Source organism: Chenopodium album, chromosome 13, assembly GCF_948465745.1.
Source record: "Chenopodium album chromosome 13, dcCheAlbu1.1, whole genome shotgun sequence".
Taxonomy (NCBI): Eukaryota; Viridiplantae; Streptophyta; class Magnoliopsida; order Caryophyllales; family Amaranthaceae; genus Chenopodium; species Chenopodium album.
This window is the reverse complement of record NC_137846.1, coordinates 13,842,633-13,854,944: the sequence shown is the minus strand read 5'-3', so window position 1 is coordinate 13,854,944 and position 12,312 is coordinate 13,842,633. Positions and strand designations below refer to the sequence as shown.

General features: G+C 34.0%; 1 protein-coding gene across 1 annotated transcript; it reads left to right on the top strand.

Annotated features, from left to right (window-relative positions):
• Nucleotides 1-653: 653 nt before the first annotated feature.
• On the top strand, nt 654-2,546 carry LOC145576367 (uncharacterized). Its single transcript, XM_081634138.1, has 2 exons — nt 654-1,181; nt 2,104-2,546. Exons 1-2 carry the CDS (start codon nt 762-764, stop codon nt 2,308-2,310), a joined length of 627 nt encoding a protein of 208 aa, XP_081490264.1. The 5' UTR covers nt 654-761; the 3' UTR covers nt 2,311-2,546.
• Nucleotides 2,547-12,312: the final 9,766 nt, after the last annotated feature.

The following is a 12,312-nucleotide window of genomic DNA, read 5'->3' as shown; positions in this document are numbered from 1 at the left end:
AATATAAAGGTGGTTTAAGGGTGTTTAGGTTAAAAAGTTGTGTCTTATCAGGGAGGGAATCTATATGCCTGGGTATTTATAGAATTCCCTAAGAATCTAAGATGGTGCCACACTGCCACATAGTTGTCTTATCAAGTGGGTGTCTTATCAAGTGGGAGGTAGATGTCCATGTTACCGAAAGTAGGTCTTCAGGTGGCAAGCAAAGTAGGTTGATATGGACAATGGGTTGGTATAAATGGTATTGGTGATCCAAATGCAAAGGTCCGACTCGGTTACCTATTCATATCGATGTTGTTACCATCCTGTACAATATTAATATCACAGAACATGAACGTCTATTATTATTGTTGTTGTTATGGTTACGTAGAACAATCAGAATCACAATAGCCAGATTAAACTATAGTGAATGACAACAACAAGATATAAATATATAATTCTTCTACATACATAGTTTATCGAATATAATTTTCTCTTTAATATTATAATGTTGTAAAAAAAATTAAACAAGTATGCTGAATGCACGTGTATATTATACGAATAAAATTGCTTCATGATAAAAAGAGAATATATATAGAACATGAATTATTATTATTCTCCACTAATTTGAATTCTTATTCTTTTGCATTTTGCCACTCAAAAATATTTACCATTTCCTCGATCAACTTTATCAATGTACACATAATTACATATGTATGTACAATTAGTGACAGCAAAGTTAGTTGATCATATAGACAAAGCACAACGAACTAACCTTTACTCTAATGGCGTCGGAGCAACAAATGCACGGTGCAATCCGGTTTACGGATAAAGAGATGACAGCAATCAACGAGGTGGTGAAGGAGGCACAAACCTTGCTGGAGAACAAGGACAATGGTAAGGTAAGACAGCTCGCTACGGTTGCAGGAGCTGTGATGAATGTTAAGGGGCAGCAAATTATGCTCAACACAACTCAAGAGTGGTTTGGACATTTCATAGAGAAACCTCCTATAACTATTGGCGGGCATGGTAGTGGTGCGTTTGTACACAGGGCTCCGTCTTTTCCAAAGATTCCGGGGTATGGCCCTGGCCCGGCTATTGCAGGCTGCAAGGCCGCGGTGATATATGGTTACTATGATAAGGATGTTCCTCAATTTGGGTGGCTCTTGGCTTGGTACAAGTCCCAGAACTCAGCTGAACATAAGGTATGTTTTGCTGTTGGTTGAAAAAAAGCATGTTCTTTTTGAGGGTGGGCTAAACTAAAATGTAATAATTTGGAGTAAACTAATGAACTGAAGTGGGCTGTATTGAACTGAAAATAAGTCTAAAACAATAGAACCTAATGATAAAGTATTGTTTTTAATTATGCTTTTTAAATTCAAATACTCCCTCCATCCCTTCTTTTTTGCCCCATATATAGGTGTACTTGGTTGAAAAGAGTTGATAAAAGAAAAAAGTGGTAGAGTTTGGCGTGTTTGCCGCTAGCTTTTAAGTAGCTTTTAGGTAGTTTTTAATGGTTTAACCAGTCAAATAACTACTAAACAAAATATTTTAATGTTTGGCAATGCAGTGGTTGGATAGCTTTCAATGGTAGAGGTAGCTTTTATCAGAAGTTATAAATATTAGGTTTTGAAATTAGAGGTAGCTGTAGAAAATTTAATTTATAGTTTTTTGTAAAAAAATATTACTTTTTTATATGTAACAGCTAGTTAATCACTACTTTACCAAACACTCAAACCTAAATTATCTATTTTCATAGCTAACAGTTACCTACACAGCTAACAGGTACCTTCACAATTATATTTTGCCGAACATGTCCAATGGATTGATTGTGAGAGTAAGGGGTTACAACAAAAAGTAGAATTGAGCAAAATCAAAAGGATGAACTAAAAAAAAAAGGGGCAAACATCAAGGGACAAAGAGAGTATCAATTAATTAAGTACGTAAAAAAAATTATTTAGGGCTCATTTAGTGTAGTTTTGCAATTTTTGGCCTGGCTTTATGATTTTGAACCTAATGTAATTTAGATAGAATCATGAACAAAAAAGTAATCGAAATTTTGTTAATCATGTTGATTTTGATAATTTAAAGCAAAAAACTGGAAAACTACTGAGTACTTTTCTATAGGTGTACGTTGAAGCTGGGTTACTTGAAGTCCTCCAAAAGAGGGAGTGGGGTGAAATAGAAGAAAAACTGGATGCCTCCGGCAGTGCTTGTCGCTACTACGACAGCGTAACCGGTGCTGCAGCAGCTGCTGAAATCAAGGACCACGGTGACAAACTGGCTTATCTTGGTGCCTGCTTTGATTGTACTAACTCTGCTTTTAAAGAATGAAAATCCTCTAGAAATTAAGTAGGTTACTCAAATAGTCATTTGATTATATAATTAATCTACTTGATCGAACCAAGGAGCACTGTACTAAGACTTCAATAAGCTGCATTATATCATGCAGGTGTTAAAATAATGTCTAATAAACTTATAATGGAAACTAATGCCCCCTTAGGTTTTGAAATATATATGTAGTAATAATGTGTGTTAATACGATAGCAATTAAGGACCTGTTTTCTTCAGCTTATTTTCAATTCAGTTTAGTTCAACTCAGTTTCAATAAATTCAGTTCAGTTCATTTTTTAATTTCCTTCTCTCATAAAATACTCGGTTCAGTTTAGTTTAGTTCAGCTCCAATAAGTTAAGTTCAATTCAGTTCAGCTCATTTCATTAAATCAAAACAGACCCTAAGTTTGATGCAATTATCAATATGTATTTTACTTAATTTGCTCTCGATCGAAATTACATAATACCAGGGATGGCAATTAAAATGAATATCCATTTACCTGCTCGCTCCACCAGCTTTAAACTAACGGGAATCTGGGTTAAATGGGTGAAAGGTCAAAGGTGGATGGTGCATAAAATGGGAGACGAATCACTCTGATTCCGGTAGAGCCCTAAGTCAACTGTCACCCGATCCATCGTCTGTTTACCATCCGATCCATCATTCAACTGATATATATAAGGATCCATCCATCCAATTCCCCATCTTTTTGATGATAGATCCTAAATATTGAAAGAAGTAAGGCTTTATTATTTTGCTTTGAAATAAGATGTTCAAGTTTGGAATTTCTAGAGTCTAGTCTAATCTGAACTTTTCAGATCTAATTATAAACCTCTAAAGAATGGCATGGGATGATTCTAGATGAAGGAAGTTTATTGGGAACTACATGTTGATCAGCCAGATTGACATGGGAAGCAAATATAGGGGTACATTCGTCTTTTGAAGGGTAAAGTAAGGGGTAAATATGTAATTTTACGTAGATCTTCCTTATAGAGCAAAATAACATGCCAAATAATGTCGTTACCCTTCCGTTTGAACTTGGTTAACAGAACACAAATATTCCTTTTCCTTCACTTTCCCTTTTCCTCTTCCTTGGTAAACCCAAGTTCGAACTTCATCTTCTCCGAGCAATTCGGGAACCATTAATTCTGCAGCATTTCCGGTTGATAACACGAAATTCGTTAGCAAAGAGATTCGAGGATACTCCGATTCCGATCAATTGTTGTCGAATTCGTGATACGGCGGAGTTGTAAATTTGTAATTCTTTGTAATTGATGCATGTTACTGCATCTGGATAATTAACATAAACCCATTTACATTTGCCATGATTCGAGCAGATTTACAAAAACAATTACTGCAAAAAACAAGTTTAAAACAATAAATCCGACGAACAAAATTTTTAGTCAGTCAATTAATTCACACGCAAGACTCCGGTATCTCATCAATCGAAACGAAAAATCCCTAAAAGACTAGCTTGATCAATGGCTACTGAATCCAAAAAAAAAAAAAAATTGATAATACAACATCAATTTCTACTATAAAATGTACTCCGTAATTCCTTATTCCGGTAAATAAAAATTACCGATTTCACTACAAACATTAACAGATCTACCAAATAGCCAAACAAACATTAATAGATCCACCAAATAGCCAAGCAAATGTAATAGGCATACTGCTACTCTGTCATCTGTCGAACTGGGAAGGAGTAAACTGGTGCGATGAAGATCTGGAATTCTAGATGATAGTGTTAGCTATTTTTTTCTATTTTCCATGGATTAAATTTTGGGAAATGATTTATTTACTCCGTTCCTAACGTCGAAATCATTTCCGTTACATTCTTACTTTAAAATACCGTACAAAGCTCTATTAGGCCCTGTTCTCTTCATTTTAATAAAATAATATTAAGTAAAAATAATTTCATTTTAGTAAAAATAAGTTCGGTTCAGTAAAATTAATTTCAGTTCACTAAAAATAATTTCAGTTCAGTAAAATTTAGTTTTTTAAAGAAGAATTATAATAGAAAATCAGTAAAAATAATTTCAGTTCATCAAAAATAATTTCAGTTCAGTAAAATTAATTTAAGTTCAGTAAAAATAATTTAAGTTCAGCAAATATAATTTTGTTTCAGTAAAAATAATTTTAGTTCAGCAAAAATAAGGTGAAGAGAACAGAGCCTTATATTAATTTTTATGACAAAATGGAGCCCACAAAAAGGCCTGATTTACATCCTTCGGTCGATCAGGCTGATCGACTGGGGCTCCCTCATACTAGCATTTCCTGGGCACTAACGACATTCTCACGTGATGAATTCATCAAGCCAATTACTTTTAAGTCTTCCCTGGAGGAAGGAAATTAGTCCTTTTTTCTTCCCTAAAAAAAAAAAAAAAGTCTTTTTTTTATACATGAAAATACAGCTAGCTTAGCGTTACACTACCTTAGCTAATTGTTGTATAGTATTTGATCTAGCTAAATAAAATCTATCTATCTATATTTATATCTATATATATACTAAAATAACAACCGCTGACATCATTACTGCTTACGTGTCACTTTCTTATTTAATTTTTTCCCTCCAAATGCAAGTATGATGTCAAATTTTTTTCCTTTTTAAGCTATTCTATTTAACATTGCTTTGAAATTAAATTCCATTTGAATTTTTTAAATTTTGGGTTTTCTACACATATTATGCTATTTAGTTATTTATGAGTTGTTAACAATAGTTAATAATATAATTTAATTGAAATTTCCTAATTAAATATGAAAATTATGCACTTTTGGGAATTGTACATTCATATTTACTTAAAAATTAATTAGGAAAACGGAGGAAGTAGTTATTTTCTTTCGATATGTGTTAAAAGGTTATAATTAACCTCGATAATATTAATTTTAGCTCAGTAAAAATAATATAAGATCAACAAATATAAGTTTAGTTCAGCAAATATAAGGTGAAGTGAACAGAGCTTAGAAGTTACTATATCAATATGATAGGGGTTAGTTTGTTAGTGTCATAGGGGTTAATTACTCCATTTTGTAGATTTTGTATATGTCGTCACCGATGATATGTAAAAATGATATGCATTTTTTTTTCTCTTATATGCTTGTATATTTTTTATTTTATTTTATTTACTATTATATATATGCAATAAAAATATAAAATGATTATATATAATTAAAAAAAAAAAGACAAATAATCAAACAATTGATAAGCCTAAACATCATTCTGAGGTTCAACTTTTAGGGAAAAAAAAAATTATACTTCATACTAAGCTTTAAGTAAGAGGCTTTGTAGATTTTTGGTTGTAGAAGGTGCAATAGGTGTGTGGTGATGATCAGGTGAATTCATCATGTAATAAAATTAAGATAGTAAGTGATGGGATAAAAAAATCCTATTTTTAAAAGTTTCATGTTAAACATTAATTGTTTTTAGAGGCCATAGAGGAGAAAAAAGATTCGAAATTATTTGTGATGTATGAAGTACAATATATAATGATCATATTGTTATTATAATGGTAAACTTTTCCAAAAATATACTTCGTATTAAGTTAGAGGACAGAAATAGTCAATTAAAAGGAAATTTTTATATGTGGTTGGCCACATCGTGTGGCAGGGGTTACTCGAGTTACTTGGTCAAGCGTTACTTAAGGGGTTCGGTCAGAAGTTACTTGAGGGGTTCAGTCAGGAGTTAGTTAAATAGTGGGTCATGGGTTACTTAAGAGGTTACTCGGTTAGGGGTTACTCAGTCAACGTTTACTTGAGAGGTACGGTTAGGGGTTACTTGAGGGGTTCGGTCAGGGGTTAATTACTCGGTCATGGATTACTTAAGGGGTTACTCAGTCAGGTTTTACTCGAGGGGGTACTCGGTCAAGGGTTACTCGGTCATGGGTTACTCGAGTAACTCTGTCAGGATTTAATTTTGGGGTTACATAAGGGGTTCCGTCAGGGGTTACTCAGTCATGAGTTACTTGAGGGGTTCGGTTAGGGGTTACTCGGTTAGGGGTTACTCGAGGAGTTACTTGATTAGTGATTACTCCAATTACTCGGTCAGGGGTTTACTCGAGGGTTCGGTTAGGGGTTACGAGTTACTCGGTCAGGGGATATTTAAGGGGTTACTCGGTCAGAAGAAACTCAAGTAATCCCTGACCGAGTAACTCGAGTAACCCCGGCCACACAGTGTGACCAGCCACACAGAAAAATCCCCCCGTTTAAAATGAGGTGGCCAGTGGCGCAAGTACAAATGAGGGCAAAAATATGACATAATGTGCGTATTGATTGTTAGTTCATTGAGTTGAATTATTTTTCAAATCTTTCCATACAATTTAAGAATAAAAAAAAAAGTTGTTTTTAAGTAGTACATTTTATATCATTATTTTGAGGTTAAAAAAATATGATTAAGACATATTTATAAGTAAATTCATTATTACTCATTAAATCATTTTATTTTAAAATTTTGTGAAATGAATATGAGTATCAAGATTTGTAAGCCGTGCGTCGCACGAGTGCTATACTAGTTTTAATCTATGGCTAATAGCCACATTATATATAAAATTACAAAGTAATTAAACTAGAGAATTATCCCCTTAACCTCATTTTAGCATCAAAATCTTTAGCTCGTGTTGACATTAATAAAGAAAGATCGTGCATAACCCAATCCACACGTTGTGCCGAATTGAATAGTGATGTGTTAGTGGACCCTCTTAGTAATTTATATATATTTTGTGAAGTAGGTTAGCATGTTCATTAGCCTATTATGCTCGTGTTGGGCTTGTGCCAACTTTTTTACAGAAGATATTTAAGCAGAAGCACAACTCATGGGAAGTCTCATGCTATGTCAAGCTTGTGGCGAGTTTGTGTTGGGTCAAGCCATTTTTATGCTATGCAACACGTATGCAAACCCAAGCCATACCTACACCTGGCAATCCTGACCCAGATCAGAGCTGATGACCCGACCCAAAATGACCCAAAGTTGACCCAAAAACATTGACCCGAAAATGACCTGAAACTCGAAATTGACCCGACCTGACCCGAAAATGGAGTTGACCCGATCCTGACTCAACACCCAAATTGACCCGACTCGAAATTGACCTAAATAGATTCGATACCCGAAATTGACTCAAATAGACCTGATACTCGTAATGTCTCGAACAAAAAGTTACCTTATAATTGAGGTTAAAATGTCTTGTACCAAAATTAACTCAAATTGTTCATTTTTAACCGTAGTTAAGATCATAAACTGAATTGATAGTTTTTATTACTCCCTCCGTTTTTAAAGACTTGCTCCATTTCTCCATGCGCGGAGTTTTAGGAGAAATTGGAGAAAGTAATAAAATATGGAGATAGTGGGGTTGGTGGAATAATAAAAAAATTGTAAAAAACCAAAAGTAGTGGAGAGAATGGAAGGAGAGAAAATATGAAATTAATATTGTTGGGTCCACTCGGTGAGAGAAATTAATTAAATATTGTAAAAACTATTCAAATAAGGAAATGGAGCAAGTATTTAAAAACTGCCGGAAAAGGAAAGTGGAGCAAGTATTTAAAAACGGGGGGAGTATAACAATAACAAAATATATACTTCGTATAAAAATATTGATTTGAGCTTGATTCACAAATGAAACAACCTGAACATGACCCGACCGAATTTGTCCTGACTCGAATATGACCCGAACATACTTGACCCGAAATTGACCCGACCTGAACATACCCGACCTGAAAATGACATGACGCAAACTCGACCCGATACCTGACCCGAAGTTGACCCGAAACCTAAATCGACCCGACCCGACCCATACCCGACCCAAAGTGACCCGACCCAAACCCGATCCGAATGACCAATTTGCTAGGTCTAGCCATACCAAAGCTTTTTTTTTTTTTTTTTTTTTTTTTTTTGTTAAGAAGAGGGAGCCATACCTAACTTTAACATTGAATAACTAAAGATTTATTGCAATAATGGCTTATTAAAAGTCTTATCTTGTCCGAAAGGGGAATAAGAGAAAGGGAATGATGCATCATTCTTTGTTTGGATACCTAATACATGGAGGGAAAGGGAGGTAATTGGAAAGATCTAATTTCCTTCCCCTTTTAATAAACCAAATCCCTCCATTAAGTTGGAGAGATTTTGGAAGGAAAATAAAAGATCACATTTTCCCTCCCTCTTTCTCCTTCCCCTCCCTTTCTTTTTACTATTGTTACCCAAACATAGTTAAGGATTGCTCCATTAGAATTTTTACGTTATTCAAGATATATCTCAGGGCCTGTTTACTTTAGCTTAATTTCAGTTCAGTTAAGTTCAGATCAGCTCCTAATTTCCTTCTATCATAAAATATTTGTTTCAGCTCTATTCAGTTCAGTTTAGTTCAGTTCTACTCAGTTTAATCCAGTTTAGTTCAGCTCAGTTCTGTAAATGTGAAGAAACCCTTAAATCTAATTATGTGACCAAAAGAGCTCGTATCGTACAGTGATACAAAAATGAAAGTATGGGATTTGGGAATGGTTTAAAGATTCTTGCTATAAGAAAACAAGATAACGCTATAAATCAATTGTCATGTCATAAATGAGTAGAATATGGTGAGCACTTAGCGAGAACATAAACTAGAGATTTGAATATTAAATTTAACTCCTAAGTCCTAAATATGAAACAAAGTACTTAAATCTAATTATGTGACCAAAAGAGCCTGTATCATATAGTGATACAAAAATGAAAGTATGAATTTGGGAACAGTTTAAACATTCTTGCTATAAGAAAACAAGATATCGCTATAAATCAAATGTCATGTCATAAATGAGTAGAATACGGTCATCACTTACCGAGAATGTAAACTAGAGCTTTGAATATTAAATTTAACTCCTAAGTCCCAAATATGAAACAAAGTTTATGTTACTAATCGATTTATTGACAGGATAAAGTCGTATCACCTAGTCAAAAATAATTCCTAAGCTTCTCTAACTATGCAGATTGAGAAGAAGGGTCGAACCACAGGGAAACAAGTCTTCCTATTCCTAATTAATTAATATAATCTAAATTATAGAGTAACTGAATTATAGATATGATGAAATAAACTAAGGGAGATAAAAGTAGGAAGAAATCAATTAATAAAATCCTAGGATATAGGTTCACCAATAAAAAATATTCCAGGATAAAACATAATAATCAATCATCAATGCATCAATTAGTCAGATCATAAAGGGCTTTCGCTACGTATTACAATCAAAGAGTTAATCTACCGGTATTAAATCTCATCTCTAGAATCTTGACTAAACCATTTATAAATTAATCTGCCTATTGAAACTAAGCCTAAACATCAATTCTCATCTCTCGAATCTCGAATCAATATTGCAAAACTCATACAATTAAACCAGGCCTAATCTAATTGCATAGCATTAAATCAATCTATAGGAAATTAATCAAGCATTGACAATCAACAATAATAAATTACCCCTTCATATTATTTATGTATCTCCACAAACCCTAGAAAGAGAACTACTCAAGCATAATTAAATCTAAACTAATCAAAGCAAATAAACAAGACATGATGAATTAAAGAAACTAAATTACTGAAAATAATAGAGAAGAAATCGTTACTAAAGTTAACGGAAATAATGAGTTGAATTAAGGAAAAAAGTTGTAGAGAGAGAAACAAGAGAGAAGTTTAAGTTTAAGAGAAGATTAAACTAATGAAAGAAAGATAATTGTATCAAAAGCAACTAAAACGTACTCCCTCTATTTTTTTTTTAAATGCATCACTTAAGTTTTCACACTTGTCGAGACATAACTTTGACCATTAATATCTTTAATTAGATATTAGTAAAAATTATAACAAAATTATATTATGATAGTAGACATTGTAACAAATCCAACAATATATTACATGACCATGTTTATAAATTATATAGTAGTGAAAAAATTAAGTCAAATGTAACATATAAATAGTGTAAATTCTCAAGTGATGCATTTAAAAAAAAAACGGAGGGAGTATTTATACAAAACTCCTAAAAATCCTAATTAGAAACTAAGTAAAAATCATCGGAAACGCTCCTCCAAGACACGCGCCCGGCCGGGCTCGCCTTTTTGTTCCTCGAAGCTTCTCTCGTGCCCGGTCCGGCGCGAGCTCGGGCGAAGAGCTGCCTATTCCTTCTTCTGCCATGCCCGGTTGGGCACGCCTCTGGGCGAGGCCTTATCCGGATGGGCGAGGCTACTTGGGCTACTTGGACTAATGATTGGGCTTCAATTCTTTAGCCCAATCCGGATTTCCTCTTTGGGGCTTTAAAACTCGGTCCAATGCCTCGGCTTCTCCTGTATCGAGCCCTTAATCACCGGTTTGATTACTCTAACTGGCCTTGGGCTATGAAAGATGGTCGTGCTCTTCCAATGCTCGAAGTTGCTCTAAATAATCTTGGGAAAATGCTCCAAGTGTGCAATTTCCTACAAAACTCAACAAATACTACGAAAACACTAGAAAACACAAATTAGTAATAAAATTGGCTCTAAAGAGCCAAAAACACTACTAATTATGACCAAGGGACGGGGGTAAATCACTATATAAAACAGACATATCATTTATTACAAAAAAAGTTACTAATGTACAAACGAAATTCGAGCTTATTCACGAGCTTTTGAGCCGAACCAATCAAAGATAGCACAGGATTGGCTCGTTAATATCTCCAACTGAACCCAAGTTCGTGTTGAACCCACCCAAGTCGAGCCTATACCGAGCTTTGACCGAGCCGTGTATCGAGTAGTTCATGAGCAAACTCAGCTCGTGAACCCCCCTAAATATAATAAGTTTAGAGCTTGTGTGGCTTTGTTTTTTATCTTCAATTTTATGTTTTTTAAAGCATTAAACCAAAAAAAAGAAAACACGAAAACTGCTTCCTATTATGGCTATTAAAAAAAAAAATTCTACTAGTGAAAAAGACCAATTTTTTTTAATAGGAAGCGGTTTTCATTAGGGGGTTTGAACCGCTTGCCATTTAGCATTTTCTACTAGTGAATTGTTAGACTGAAATTCATGTGAGGGAGAAAAAATATTGAGAACCACACTTTGTTAATGGAATTTGGAGTTTATACAATACCATTAAAATTCTTTTAAATACAGCTGAAAGTGTCTTTTGTTTCATTACAATACAGGGATACGTAGTATCATTTTATATTTATTTTTATAATTTACCAAAATGCATTGTTAGGAATTTACCAAGTACCTAAAGGTTAGCCTTTAGAATTACCATAAAAGTGGAGTTTTTCTACAATAACAAAGCTTTATGAAATTCTGATGAATACAAAGAAAAAAGGTAACCTAAAACCCCTTCAAGTGCAAATAAATTAGCTGTCCTTAGTGAACCTTTTTCTTTTTAATTAGGCCCAAAATATGAATGCTAAAGAAATGTCCTTTCCCCTCCCCCCCCCCCCCAGTTATATCAGAAAATGACTAAAAAAGGGTGGTAGGCATCCTTCATTCGTGGACCAAATGAAAAACAGAATTTATGCTCCTAACACCGTATTATCGGGGCCTATGACCTTTTCAAATCAAATTCTAAAACTATTAATTGACCAGAAGCAGCGGAATCCCCGGCTGCTGAACCAACATGATTAGGAAGATCGACAACATTAGCACAACTTTTAACAAAGCTTCCCTTTAAGGCCATTCAACATCAATAAGACAATAATAGTGGTACCAACCTCTATAACAACCAAACACAGCTGATTCCAACTTACATTGATCCACTACAATAACAGATTCCATAGACTAAACTACGTACTAGAAGTGCGGATTCCAATGATTAATCCACTACAACATCTTGTTCTACCAAGTGTGCGGATTTCAGTGATTGTTCCACTACAACATCTTGAACTATCATAAGTACGGATTTTAGTTATAGATCCAATATTGCATCCATAGAGTATTCAACGACGGTTAAACAATATCATATATATATATATATATATATATATATATATATATATATATATATATATATAATGGTATTAAAAAGAAGGTATGTTGTACGTTATT